The sequence below is a fragment of the Thamnophis elegans genome, chromosome 1 (genome assembly GCF_009769535.1).
Source record: "Thamnophis elegans isolate rThaEle1 chromosome 1, rThaEle1.pri, whole genome shotgun sequence".
NCBI classification, from domain to species: domain Eukaryota; kingdom Metazoa; phylum Chordata; class Lepidosauria; order Squamata; family Colubridae; genus Thamnophis; species Thamnophis elegans.
In genome coordinates, this window is record NC_045541.1 from 33959166 (window position 1) to 33974665 (window position 15500).

At 38.1% G+C, this 15500-nt stretch overlaps 1 protein-coding gene across 1 annotated transcript in view; it reads left to right on the top strand.

Annotated features, from left to right (window-relative positions):
• CCDC148 (coiled-coil domain containing 148) overlaps positions 1–15500 on the top strand; it is a 104338-nt gene that overhangs the window by 75764 nt on the left and 13074 nt on the right. The window contains exons 9-10 of the mRNA XM_032211141.1: positions 1809–1949; positions 11687–11805. Coding sequence (XP_032067032.1) covers positions 1809–1949; positions 11687–11805 — 260 coding nt within the window. The remainder of the gene's footprint in view (positions 1–1808; positions 1950–11686; positions 11806–15500) is intronic.

Below are 15500 nucleotides of genomic sequence, written 5' to 3' on the forward strand. Positions count from 1 at the left end.
AAACTCCTATTCTGTACTTCTGTAGTTAATGTTAATTCTATGCTCATTTCTATTTTCCTACTTATTTTATTCTGCTATTTATATAAGTTCACAACTAATAATAAAAATAATACAATAAAAAGAAAATATATACATGAAGACGTAATTTCTAACTGTCATTACAATAAGTGTAGACAAATTTACTAAGTGCTTAGTGGACACCTCCTATAAGACTACAAACAGATATCTCTTCATTCCCTATCCTATACCTTATCTATAAACAAACTCATAAACGATCAACATTTAAATCCTGAGAAATCTGTTGGTTTGACAAAAGTGTGTGTGTGTGTGTGTGTGTGTGTGTGTGAGAGAGAGAGAGAGAGAGAGAGAGAGATATTTTAATTTTGATCACATAAACCAACTTTAGATTCCATTTACTTCTATGGTCTTAGTTATTTCATTGAAATATTATAGAATTTGATATATCTTCAATTCTTCTTTATATCACTAGAAGAGAATAGGAGCGAATTGTGAATTCCTTGCTGCTTTATGAACTTGGTTGTTTTCTTGCTTGTTTCATTACCTGGCTAGATAACATCAGCAGTGCTAATGGGTATAGAGTTTGTTCCCTGCCAGGGTTGATGGAGGTTGATTTTCTCCTTAGTAGTTCCTTGATTAGGCTATTGTTTTCTCCTTGATTGTTTATCTGCTTAAGTGTTTGTCTCTTTGTAGTTCTTTATTAAGGTATTGTTTTCTGCTTGGTTGTCTGGTATTAATTGTCTATTATTAATTTCTGCTTATCTTGGTGTAGAATGCTTGAAATAATGTGTTCTGTTTGTTTCTTAGCATTTTCATTTTCTCTTTTGAATAATGTGTACATGAGATTTATCTTTATGTGTATATTGACGGCTGGTGTGCTTGGATGTCAAACTTCCAGGAATTCTGTCGCAATTTTCAATTTAACTTAGTCTAGGATGCTCACAGTTTACCAGTTGAAACTATGATTGAGTCTGTCCATTATCTGTTGTGAGATTATTTTACCATGTCTTCTGACTGTTAGTTGGTGTTCATGGATGTGCTCTGCTAATCTTCTGCTTGTCTGTCCTACATAGTGGCTGTTATGGTCCTTATAGTCTCTATAGTCCATATGTTGTAGATGACTCCTGCTTTTTCTTTTTCAGCTATTGGATCTTTTGGTTTAGTTAAGATGTTTTGTAGGACTTTAGTTAGTATGGCTAACTAATGGCTATGGTGATGCCATGTAGCAACCAAGGAATCCACAGTTCAAATCTGAGAGACATATATTCTCTTCTATACAACAGGTTGTAATAATCTGATAATTTTTTCTAAGATGTTTCTAATATTTCATGGGTGTGGAGAGCATGCCGTCCCTACCAGTTCGGAGACTCAGTTGCCATTTCCACTACCGGTTCCACTGAACCGGTGCGAACCGGTAGGAACCCACTTCTGCTTCACACCTAAAGTGATCCTGTGAGGATATTTTACTCAATTGCTTTCTTCACTCCCTGATTCCAGAACACACCTGCTACCATGAGTTTGCAAGAGTTGGAGGTATGCACGGGAGTGGGCGGTCAAAAAGGTGAAGATGATAGCTGCAACTGTCTAAACCCACCATTTTTAAATATATGCTTGTGCAGGGTGTGTAAAAAGGGGCAAGAGTGGTGGCCATCCAGAGTGGTAGGGATATGTCAAACATGGAAACAACGTTTACCCAAAGTGAATTGGGCTGTATTCCCACTAGTGTGTGGGGGAAAACTTCTAAAACATGAGCAAATAGAAATTTTGAGGTTGTCTCAATTTGTCTGAAGGTGCTGTTGTGGCGTGCTCAGCAAGAGGAGGCTGCCCGTCTGGAAGCTGCAATTGCCGCCGGAAGAAAAGAAGAAGAAGATGAAAAGGAGAAGTTTCGGAAAGAAAAAGAATGGCTTCAAAGAGCGGAGGATAAAGAAAAAGTATGCAATCTGTCTGTCTGCGTGTTTGTGTGTGTGTGCGCGTGCATGCGCATGCACGCTTTAAATGCTTTAATATATTTAAAACGTTAATTGATCTGGATACTTTATACTCTTGTAAGCAGTCTTAAGGATTATTACAGAGATTAATGAGTGCTTAGTAGATATCAGCCAGGCCAGTATATTTTGCAGCTTTGAAAACTCTTGACTTTTTCACAGCCATGTTAAGTCTCCCCGCCCCACTCCCCTCCCCCCATTGAAAAAAAAAAGCCTATTATGAAGAGCATGCTTGCAGGCATATGCCTACTGTACTCTCACAAAGAGAGAGACAGAGACAGAGAGAGAAAGAGAGAGAGAGCGCGCAGAGAAGCCAGCGAGAGGCAGATTTTTGCTGTCAAGAGCAACCGTGGCAAAGACCAGAGTGGTTTGCAATGCAGCAGCAAAGGTATGCTGCAATGCACCAAATAAGCTTTCCCGGGGTAATGCCTGCACAAAGCAAATGAAGCATCGCAGAGACCGCTTCGGGGAACAGTGGGCCTGATGCCCAGTAGCAAAGATAGGGGCAAACGCCTGAAGTGGGTCTCAGGAAGTCTGTTTGCATTATTAGCCTTCCTTTTTCTGATCCTTTGAGAAGCAGAATCCAGAAGGCAAGCAATCAGCAGCCTCCGAGAGAGAGAAATATGAAAAAGAGGATCGTTGGAATTACAGCATGTATTATATGGCTCCTCGGAATGCCATTACCACAATGGGGGCTATTAAGTAAAATTATTATTATTATTCTTTTTTTTACTAAACATCATCTTCCACATTTGAAGGGTCAGATGCCTTGTTTAAAAGCAGCTTTTCAGAATGGGATTCCTGGGCTCTCATAGTACAATTCAGTGTTTTTATTGCCGAATAAGTTATAACAAAAATAAAATCAGGTAAAGTGTAGAGCTTTATTTTAGGTGACTTATTCTATTTTTGTTTTGGTTTGAGAGGGTGAAGGTTAACTGTAAATAATCCCTTTTTAAAGAAAGAGTGCCTTTATCACTCTTTTCAAGACTCACTGAAATAAATATGATTAGTGGATGCAAAGAATTTCTTCTTTCATAAAATGAATTCACCGATGAAGGAAAAAGCAATCATACCATCTATTTGGAGGAAAAAATAATGGTACTTCATCCTGAAAAAACTCAGCATTTATTCTTGTGAAACATTAAAAGCTGATTTTTCAGAAGAGGAGAAAAGAATGGCAAGAAGAAAATTTCATGACTGCAATTTATTATCATTTCTAAAACTACCTTTATAGCAATAGCAATAGCAATAGCAGTAGACTTATATACCGCTTCATAGGCCTTTCAGGCCTCTCTAAGCGGTTTACAGAGAGTCAGCATATTGCCCCCAACAATCTGGGTCCTCATTTTACCCACCTCGGAAGGATGGAAGGCTGAGTCAACCCTGAGCCGGTGAGATTTGAACCGCTGACCTGCTGATCTAGCAGTAGCCTGCAGTGCTGCATTTAACCACTGCGCCACCTTGGCTCTTGTAGAGATATTATAGAGATAGCGCACATATTTAGGATTAAAAGAATAATTTTTGCTTTCCTGGCTTGAATCCCAGGATATGTGGAAGCATTTTTTAATGCACATTGGCACTTTTTGGCTGATTTGTTTTTTTCCCTGAGACCTTAGTTTTTTATATTGCTTCATGGACAGTTTAGATCTCTCCAAATATATCTAAAAGATATTTTTTGATGGCCAATGAGGTTGTTTTTTAAAGATATGGCAGCATAGTATAATATAAATTTTGTAAATAATTAGTTGAGCCCTGTAGATGCTGTGTTCTTATTACTTTTCCAGCTTGCTCAGATTAGCAAGTTTTTTTCATTCTTATTTTGTTCATGTGGCTATGAAGTGAACTAGATTTAACTTTGTCCAGAATGCACTTTGGGAATCTTGGTAGTAGTGCAGCCACCTGCAAAGGGTCAAGTGTTGTTTGTAGTACCTCTCATAAATTATACATTTTAAAGATTATTAATTAAAAGCTGCAATATCACAAAAATGCTAAGTTCCTCTCAGCTTGGCAATGAGGTGATCATATTTCACAAGATTTTGGTAATCCTGTAAGATTTCAATTATTTTTCTATGTTTGTTGGTCCCTGCATTAGAAAAAGAGTGTTAACTGTTATTTACAATTTCAGATATTCGAAGATATTATAGCAGGCAACTTTCCTGCTATAAGCTTTATAGTAGGCAAAGAGAAGCCATTTGCTTAAGATCTTCCAGATTGCTCACATTGCTTTTAGTACATTTGTAACTGAAAACAGTTGTAGTAAACAGTAAGGTTGTCCATGCTTTGAAAATAATTCAGAAAAGGTCCCTTGAGAAGTGTGTGAGTATAGCATCTCTTTAAAGCACCCATGTCTTCTTTTTCAGACTTCTGTACAAACCTGGAGAATAATGTACTTGATTTAATGAGTTGAATAAAGGCCCAGCTGCTTGAATTGTTGATGTCCTAAAGCAATCACAATTTTTTTTCAGTCTTATAGAGAAACCTGAAAAAAGACATGACTATTTTAAAAAGTCTCACTCCTAGTCATTCCAAAGGACCTCTTCTGAATAATTTTAGAAGTCTTGACAGGCTCAGCAAATAACTTATAGAGGGATTTTATGCCTATGTCTGTGCTACTGCTAGGTTCTGGAGTGCCACATTTAAGATTATGCATGCCACATTAATACATATTATTATGAACAGCATTATAATGCTGCAGCATGACATGCATTTTCTAACTGTTTATAGGCTTCACATTCTGCCTTGATCAGGATAGGTTTTGACACTATGAAAGCAGTTGTCATACAAAATAAACCGCTTCACCAACTTATAGCCCACATAACCAGACTGAATTTGATTAGTTTGAATTTTAACACCTGTGTCTAGTTCTGCCACAATGAAAAGTGCATATGCCCTAATATTGAGTTGCCGTTGATTATTTGGGGGATTTGTATTCACTCCTGGCAGGAATTATCAGTTAGTTGCTCTTTAAGTAAAATGGATGGCTCTGTAATTTTCCAAATAATATTATCTCCATAGAAATCGGTCATCTTCTCTCCTTCATGAAGGCAAAAGAGTAAACCTACAAGTAAGGGAACAGACATACAATGCTTGAAACCTATTCATACAGTCTGTCTCCTCTCAACCCCCATGCATAAAACATTGAACATTATATTTTTAATGGAAAAAGATTTTAGGGCTGCTTGACATGGTAGCAGCATGGAAAATGAAAGCAACTTCCATAGATACTAACCTAGAGGCCATATAGATGTAGACCGGGGGGGAAAACTCAATTTTATTGAGGGCTACATCAGGGTTATGTTTGACCTTGAGAGGCTAGGATGGGTTTGGCCAGGGTGGGCGTGTCCTGCACGACATCACTCATGTTGTGGTGGCCTGAGCTCTCTGCCATTGTAAATGGGCTCCCAAGCTCCGTTTCCAGCTGGGATAGCCTCCTGCAACCCTCTGCCAGTGAAAACGGAGCTCAGGAGGGCTGCATGCTGCCCTTCTGAGCTCCATTTTTGCTAGCAGAGGCACTGCGGGCTGGTCCTTTACTGTTTCCAGAATGGCCCCACGGGCTAGGTCTAAGCACCCCGTGGGCCAGATCCATCCCCCGGGCCTTGAGTTTGACACCCCTGGTGTAGACAATGCACAGTAGATACTATAAGTCTCCAAACAGTAACTCTACTCAAAAATTCCACATAGGAAGAGTCCTTTTCTTTTAAAATATATAAATAATCTGGAATCCTATCAGAGGATTTTTCTTTTTACTTTTTTCTGAGTCACCATCATTCAGCAGATCACATGAAATTATCATAAAAACCCCACTCAGATTATATATACCAAATGTAACATTTTAGAAATCCAACTAAACCTTATTAAAATGAATAAATCCAATTAAATCCATAAGTATCTTTGCTATATAGAACCATTACTGTGCTACAGTGTAAAGTTAGAGCAAGTATAGGATTTATATTCTGATAATTCCCAAAGTCTGTTGACCCTTGAATGTTTTATGAGAATGATTTATCTCTTAGGCAGTATTATGTATAACAAGCCGATTAATGAAGCAGGTCGGATTTTATTATAAGGCTTAAAATATGTCCAATGATATTTAGTAGAAAGGTGGTTATAACTGGAGGATATACAGGGCGGGGCATAACCTTTTCCTAGGGGGTCACAGCAACACTTGTAATAACAACACAAATAATTCATACACCATTCGAAAGCCCATCAAAAACTGAGTTTATTGACACGATTTAATAGTCAGTATGACCACCATTAGCCCTTCGAACAGCATTCAAACGAGGTGGATAAGAACACAACAAATCTTCAAACAGTTCCGTTCGATTTTCCAGATTTTTCAACACAGTTTCCAAATTCATTCTCAAAGTTTCAACCGAATATCGATTTTGACCTTGCTCCTGAATCATCAGAGCTTCCACTTCATCCTTAATTATGGCCCCAATGTTCTCTGCCGGATTGAGATCTGGCGAATTTCCCAGCCAGACGTCATTGCCCCAAAATTCGACATTGTTTTCCTTTAACAATTGCTGAGTCGCATTTGCACGCATGCAAGGAGCTTTGTCATGAAGAAAGACAGCCTCACCAACCACCAAGACATTGTCTGGATCACTGAGAAATGGAATGACATTCTCCAATAAAATTTTCTCACGGAAATAACTGCCATCCCAGGATTCCCCTTTATCCTTCAAAACCCAATGCAGTTTCTTGGCTGTGAAAATGACGAAAATCCCGATGCAAGTCGGATTGCGAACGATTTGGCGATATCGTTCATGTTTGGCGATGTCGTCGACGTCTTTAGCCCAAATTCGATCGTTCTGGAAATTCGGTTTTCGAATGGCATAAACGAAGAATTCGTCAGATGGCGCCAAATGAAGAAAATCTTCCTCGGTCCATTCAGACAACCAATCGCACAACCAAAGCCGATCTTGAACGTGTGTTTGAGTTTTCAATGGTTTGCAAATGACGTGGAATGGCTTCAAACCTTCTCGTTCTCGATATCGGCCGATTGTCCTTTGATCAACTCGTTTTCCACGAATTTGAAGGATTTCTTGGGCCACTTTTCGGTTTCCTTTTCGTTGTTTGCGACTGCCAGTTGCAATGATGGCTTTGCTTTCTTGGGACAGTTGCAGAGGACGCCCTTCTCCAAATTTTGTGAAACATTCTTGGGCTGTTTTGTTCCAATTATCAGTAACCCAATCCGGATGACGTTTCAATTTGTTTGCAATCCATTTTCGATTGATAAACGTCGCTCCAGCATCGCGAGCCTCTCGAAAGGCAATGCATTTTATTCTGTCAATGATCCTTTGTTCTTCCGAATCGAATTTTCCAGCCATTCTTAAAGCAAATTTAACATTTAATAGCTCATTCAATTCAGTTTTTTATGGGCTTTAAAATGAGGTGTCGCGGAAGTTGTAAACTGCTGTCGATCTTGCTGTGACCCCCTAGGAAAAGGTTATGCCCCGCCCTGTATAGATTTCTTCTGTTCAATCACATCTGATTTTTGGCGAATGCCCGGACAAGTCACTGTAGTTTTCTTGGCAAGGTTTTCCTCCTTCTAGCTATTGTCTACTTCCTACAGCTGGGAGATAGTGACTAGCCCAAGGTCATCAGTTGGCTTTGTGCCTAAGGTGGGACTAGAACCAGTGGTAGGATTCAGCCAGCTCGCAACTATCCGGGAGAACCGGTTGTTAACTTTTTAAGTAGCTTGGAGAACCAGTTGTTGGAAGAAATCACATTTTGTTTTTTCCCACTTTACAGGGCTAATCCTGAAAGGAAGGCAGGAAGGAAACATTCTGGTGTTGTTTCTAGCCTAATCTTTATTGCCTTGCTTACAGGAAACTGCCTCTCCGGTTAATCCTTATTACATTGTAACAGCTAAGGTGAAGCGCCCATCGATCTGTGTGACATTGAGTTGGCCATGCCCACCCAGTGACATGACCACCGAGCCATGCCTGCCCAGCTGGTCATTAAGGCAGAGAACCGGTTGTTAAATTAGTTGAATCCCACCACTGACTAGAACTAATAGTCACTGGTTTCTGTCCTGATACCTTAAATAGTACATCAAACCGGTATATATACACATACACTCACTGTGTGCATACACACAGATACACACTACATAACCTGTGACCTTTTGGGTCAATCCTTACGAGATTCCTCAGTGCTTTCAACAATGACAGAACCTGTAACTGGAAAAGTTGGGATACATTCAGAGATGTATCTGCATTGAAAACAGCCCATATTGAACTGTATAACACAGTTAAACTATAACAGAGGAAAAATAATACAATATTTTGTATTATGTCATAAACTTTCATGATAATGTTTATCATAAAAATATTATAAAATTTGCCAAATTTCAATTCCATAGGAATCGTGGTTCACAAATTTGGGACAATTTCAATAAGTTATAGCAATAGCAATAGTTATCCCATCTGAGGTACCTTAATATATGTTATACATTGCTAATTTAGGATTAATTGTTAAATATCAGATAACTCATTATGGGTAAACATCAATGTTAAATATTATACTTAAGATTAATATTTAAGAATTAGATAACCCTATACTGATAACCATCTGTCTGCGAAAACACCAGAGTTTGTGGAAACGCTTTTGTCTAAAAATGATTGATAAATTTATCTTTAAAATGTAATAATTTCATTTTGAATGAGTTAATTTTTATGAACAACTGAGCTATAAGCTCTTCAAATCTCAAAATAGATGTTCCACTTATTTATGTAATTTGCTTGAGCTTCCTTTTGAAGCTCTTAGTTCCACTGACTCTGTTGAAATTAACCATAGAAGAAAACTTTTATGATTGGTTTAGGTGGGCCTGGAAATGTAATGCAAGAATTCTATTTGAAAATATTGTACAGAGATTTTAAATCTAGTTGGAAAGTCATATGCACCAGAGATTTTTTAGAGATCAGTGTTTGCAGCGTTCATCTCCTTCCTTTTATTGGAATAGCCCAGCAGATCTATAGATACCCATTTAGAGCAAAGATTGCCATCTAGTGTAAGTCTGACTTTGAAAACTCTTCAAAAAGATAGATGTTGGAGCTTCAGTAAAATGGACAAGATAGATGTGCTCAGATTTTATAAAGTAGCACGATAAAACCAGAAAACTTTTATATCCTTAACTGTCCTGTTTGCTGAATACATTAATACGAACTGTATGTGTTGTGTTTTTTTTTAATAAAGCTTTTAATTTTGTTTATTATAAAAAATTGGAGTATATTTGGCACCTTAATATTAACTGAATGATTTATCTTTCACTCCCTGTCTAGAGTAAATATTATAAATCAAGAGCTTTGGAAGTAATCACTGTTTTGTTCCTCTTAGGAATGTTACATGCTATGGTAGATAGGGAGACAGACAGACATCTAATGAGCTATAGATATAATACCAGCTTTTATTTTCAGGGAAACAAATAGAACAGTTTTGCAGTTCACAATCCTTCAATCTTTCTGGCAACTGCAAAGATAATTGCTGAACTAATTGCTGTATAATGGAAAAAGCATCTGCCATCATTGGTTATTCGTATGCAATATTTTATATGGGATTATTAAAAAAGGTCAGATTGAAGGAGTAACAAAACAAAAAAGTTCTTTATTCAATGTAACAAATGGCACTTCCAGCCTGTTCTAGTACTAGTATCTTTTGGGGGAGAAATATCAATATGGGAATAATTTCTGACAGATGCTTCCATGCAGTAGAGAGAAATTAACATCGTGATGTTCTCTATTAAAATTATTTGAACCATCTCCAAGATGCAGTGTGAGGCACCATGCATATTGAAGCAGCTTTCCTTACCGGCATCCCTCACTGGATTTGTAAAATAAAATAATGGTAACTGAGATGTGGGCAAATCTTGAAAGACTGCTGTCTTTCTACCATCTACCTCCCTCCCTTTCCCTCTCCTCCTGCCCCCTCTCTCTTTCTCTGTGTTTCTCTCTCTCTTCTCCCCTCCCTTTAAAGGGACAGATGAGAATATATCCTTCAAAATCTCCTATTACATGATTCAGAAACTCATGTGCAACAGGGCCTCAAATTCATGCTAGTCTCACTACAAGTATCTGTATTGTTCTGACATTCAGCTCCAACAATGCAGCTCTTGATCCCAACTGTCTTCTTATCTGCTGCAATGCACCAATGCTCACTGACCTCACAGGCAAAGTCTGAAGGAGGCAGTGGTTCCTTGGATCACACATAGAAAAGCTTATACCAAAAGTACAGTATAAGCCCAGGCTTTGATACAATCAGATGGTTGAGTAGATTTCATTGCAGAAATATATTGGCTAAGTTACTTCCAACATTTTATATTACATACTCCAATTGACTGGATCATTGAGTCCTGTAGACCAAACAAACAACTTTGAAGAAAGACTAGATGAAGATGGGATGCAGCGGGAGGTGGGGATGGGTGGGAGTGAGAATGACTCCCCCCCTCAAAAAAAAATTCTGTTCCCACCTCTCAAAAATTTACAGCAGCCTGTTTTCAAGTCCTTGTGAAATCACTGACTAGATTTTTAAGAATGCCCTTCTTGAATTCAAGCCTATATTTGTACCGGCTCAAATAGCATCAGGATGGACTTTCAAAGCCCTACCTTGTGTGTGGATGTGAAGGTCCATTCACTCATGTTTAGCTACCGGATGCTTTGCTGGAGCTTCTGAATGCATGGCTAAAGTGAGTTTTTTGGAGATGGAAATATTTGGAAGTGGTCTCTTACATGAGTTTTTATTATTACTAGTTCATTCAAACTATGACAGCCCACAGAGCCTGTAGAAAGTGCTGCTTGATTACTTTAAAGAAATTCGAAGAGTTTAATAGGAGACAAAAATTGGATATCCCACCCCTTTGGGTTTATTCAACAGAAGAATTGTTTGTTTCCATTTAATTAACCTTTCATTTATCTCTATTGTGAGTTGTTTTCTTCTGCAGTAGAGGATATGTTTGTGCAGTTAATTAGCCTTTGCTCAAAGCAAACACATCCATACTTGTTGGATTCATTCTGTAAACATTGGACCAAAACTACTAGCTATGTTGGAACATTTTCCATGTATCTTTTCATATTTTAGTACAGACTCTTGAGTTCTGTTTGCTTTTATTGCTGCTGATCCAAATGTTGTCCCTCTTGCTTTGTCTACCTTCTGTGACTTTTGCCCATGATCATTCTGCTGCAGGCCTATTTTTAAAAAAAGACAAAGAACACCATCCAATTGGCCATCATTCTGTTTCTGTGGCAATTTCATTCACATACTCACATCTAGCATTTCCTTTGTTGGGATGACCTTTGGGATTTACTGTTATAAGCTTTTAAATATTGAAGGGTTTATTTCCCCTGAGTTAGGATAGTCAGGTTTCTGAATTTTGAGATAGTATTTTTGATATGTGCAATAATATAACATACAATACATGCAAAGGCATAGTTCTATAAACCTGTACCAGAAAGAGGAGATGAAACGAAACTATAGAAGTGTAGTAAGTTCCGAGTAGCAAGTCTTCAAACCAGCTTTTCTTATTTGTATTTGAGATTGTGGATTGGGCAGTCAAATGGATATCAGCATGGTATGAATGAGTGAAACTGTTTTTATAGATACCAAGGTAGTGGTTAGCCAGTGTTAGGTTTCTCCTTCCCCTCTCCCCTACCAGATTTTTAATGGCTTTGTGTTCTTAGGTGAAAAAATTTTGGGCTGAAAAACAGCGTAAGTGGCAGGAAAAGGAAGCAAAAGACCTCCTGCGTTTGGCAGAATTTAAGAAATTAATGGCTGAGCAGATCGCTAAAGACAAAGAGAGGTAAATGTATGGGGGGGGGGAATAAATCTACCTGAAGATAATATTTTAATACATTTTCTTTTTAAAGTATTGCTCTTTAATTTAGCTTATAATGCTCAAAAGCACAACATGATTTTAAACAGAATGTTCCTGAAACTCCTTATCAAAAGATGGTTTCTTTCACTCTTTAATGGATTTGGGATGAAAAGAAAAGATATAGAAGAAATGGTGGGAAAATGTTCTAGTAGTTACACATACAAAAAAGTATTATTTTGGCTCCCAGTAAAAATGCCATGAATCAAGCGGGGTTATTCCATATCAAAAATCTTATCTAGAAGGGAAAAAAATATTACATGCGTTCAGTCTGAGATTGTATGTACTGTACAGTACCTTAGGAGTAAGTGCCATTGTACTTGTAGGTCAAGATACAAGTAGTATTGCAGGGTAGGGTTTATTTGGCCCACTTAAGTCTTTTCCAGCCCTACCAGTAAAGATATTAAATATTTCAAATATTAAACACATGGTGAGCTTGGACAGCTTCTTTAAAAAATTGCAAACAGGTGTGTCTAACTCGAAGTGTTTTGGGCTTGAAGTATTTCAGTTTCAAAATGATTTGTGAACCTTTGTATATCAATCTTCTACTGATGTAAAACTGAACCAACATACTGGTAAATTTTGCATAGTTTAGAATTTATATAAAGAATCATAATTCCAGGATCACTGGATATCTTCCTGTAGATACTTACCTCCAATCAATTTACCATGTCCTTGCATGAACATAGGTCTTTCTATTTGTGTTATTCTTCCATCTATCCCAGTGCTATGAACCATGACCAGAAATTGTTTTCTCCAAGATTACAAGCTGTAGGATTTCTTCTGCTATAACTCAATGATAGCTTATATAATTGAGCTACATAAATCTATAGCTATAGATTTGTAGCATCCAGCTATTTTAGAAAGGCTGTTCAATAAGACAAATATATTCTCTCTAGTTCAGTGGAATAGGACCTAATTTTAAATTTCTAACAAGGGATTTAAGTTAAATCTAAGGAATAAATTTCTGATTATATAGGCTATTCAGCAGTGTTGCTGAATATTTAACAGATTGCCTTGGAGATGGTGACTCTCATCAGTGATAAGTAGTTGTGCTGCCTTCTCTTTAAATCCCATGCAAGTATTCTGTCATTAGCAGGAGGTTAGAGATCACTTTCTATTGTAATTCTATCATTATGTGCTTTCAAATTCCGTCAGTTTCAATTCAAAGCAAGGAATAACCTCCAACCTTCCTATAGATCTGATAAAGCACTTTTTCTCTTCTTTTTCAATCTTTTATTATAATCTTTTATCCTTTGAGATTGGAATCCTGCAACAAATCCAAACTCCTGCTTTTCTGTAGCCTAGTAACATAAAAATGAGAATGAATAGAGAATTAGGACTCTCCAGTCCAGGGATGTGAAACTCCTGGCCCGTAGGCCCGATGCATCATGCGCTGGCCACACCCATGCCTGGTTTAGCAAAAGGGGGGACTTGATATGTCATGTGACGATGCCATGACAATGTGAGTTTGACACCCCTGCTCCAGCCAGTTCCATGAGGCAAATGTCTGGTTTAAATTACTTCCAAAGATGGAGGATGGGAAAGAATTAAAAAGCGTAGGAGCCTAAATGCATCAGAGTCAACTCTAGACCAGTTCTCACCATGTTCTTTTTATGGTCTCTCTCTGGTTGAGATCTCTCCGATTTGGAAAGCACCAGACAGGCGGGAAAAGGAGTGAGCGGGCCCTGAAACCTGCAGAATTGGGCAGCTCATTGTTCACAGCCATGAATCCAACATTGGAACAACTATTTTAGGAAACATTTGAGCCTCCTTAGAGCCTACTTAGTATTACATCTGTCATTCCTTAATTTTATTTATTTATATCCTGCCTTTACTATTTTTATAAATAAATCAAGATGGTGAACATACCCAACGCACCTTCCTTGTGCTATTTGCCCCCATAACAGCAGCCTATGAGTTGGGCAGAGAGAGAGGGATTGGCTCAACTCTCCCAGCTGGTTTTCATGGCTAAGGCAGGACTAGAATTCAAAGTCTCTTGCTTTCACTCTTACAGGTGCCTTAAACACTAGACTGAATTAGCTCTGTTTAATTCTACATTATTTATTTAATACATCTATTTAATATACTGTAGACAGCAGCATTTAAAATATCTGTTTTTTTCCCCCCATTTTAGTATGATCTGTACTTAGAGAGCAAATGTGATCGTAGTTTAAAAAAGAATCAATCTCGTGCTATGTCCCCATTCCAGTCGCCAGTCCACTGGGAGATTAAAGTCCTACCTAAAGATTTTGTCAGTTTCACTTCCTAAAAAAACAAAGAACTAACTGATGATACTTCAGTGACGAACAGGACCTACACATTTTGGTTTCTTCAGGGTTGCTTAAATGGTTTTAACCATTTCAGTTAAATGGTTCCCTAATAATGCAAAAATCCAAACTCCACGGGCTGAGGTGAATCTATGAGAATGATGAGCAACTGCAGTTAAGTAAAGAGAGAGGGATAATTGTTTGAGACGTGGTGTTTAATTATTTTATGCATAAAAGGTGTTTTTTTTAAAAAAAAAAGATGTTTTCTTTCTCTTCAAAAAGGAATAGCCAGTCTTCGTTAGCTTCCATTTCACATCAGATACTGCAGCATCCAACTCCACATAACTCTGCTTGAGTCGTCATCCCGTATTATTTAGAAAGCTCGTATTTTTTTTAGTGAAATGATCCTCATGGCAATTTCCAACAACAGGTGTACAACTCTCTCTCCCCCCCTTTTTTAAACTCACACACAGGCATACTGATGCTCACCCCGACACAGAGCACATGTTCCTCTGTTCAGTGGCAGAAATCAGATAACATACTTCTTTTCAGCCGCCTCATCCCCACTCGCCCTTTTTCTTTTTCACTAGATGGGCCTTTGTAGTAGTTGCCCACCGCTTCATGCATCTGAAATGTAACACAGGAACCCACCCTCGATTTTTCTTACAGTAGTCTGGCTTCTAATCCAAACAGATGTTCTCTTTCCCAGCTAAATTGCCAGATGAAAGAAGTTGAGCCCCCACATGACTGACTCAGGTAATCCTCTGCCCGCACTAAGATTCTGAAAACGTATTTGCTGGAACTGCCAAACATAAGTACACAAATGTGAGGCCTCTGTGCATCAAATGCACTTAATTCCGTTTCTCCCCTACAGTTTCCTTTGCTATATTTTCTTTTGATGTGGAAAACGCCAACGTTTTTGGAAGGTGCCCATAGAGAAAGGTTACAGTAATATCCATAGCTTCCTCTGATTGAGTCTTTTTACTCTGTTTATTTCTTGGGAAGGGAGGGAAGAAGAGAGAGGAGGAGAGGGGAGGGGGAAACGGAAGGAAGGGAAGGAGGAAGGAAGGAAGGAAAGGAGGAAGGAAGGAAGGAAGGAAAGAAGGGTTATGAGTTTCCCTTCTCCCCAGCTATTTATTTGCACTTCTTTCAGATTCAAAACAAGGATTCAGTGCTTCAGAGCAACTTATCCTCATAGATATGCTTTTGAGATCCATTAATTATGTAGCATCTATATAAATAGTTCTATTTAAAGTGCTCACTTATCAGTGCATAACTCAACAGACGTGTCAGGTGCCCGTTTCTGTAATTTTATGGGTTGTTGATCACAGACTATATTCATGATGTAAATGT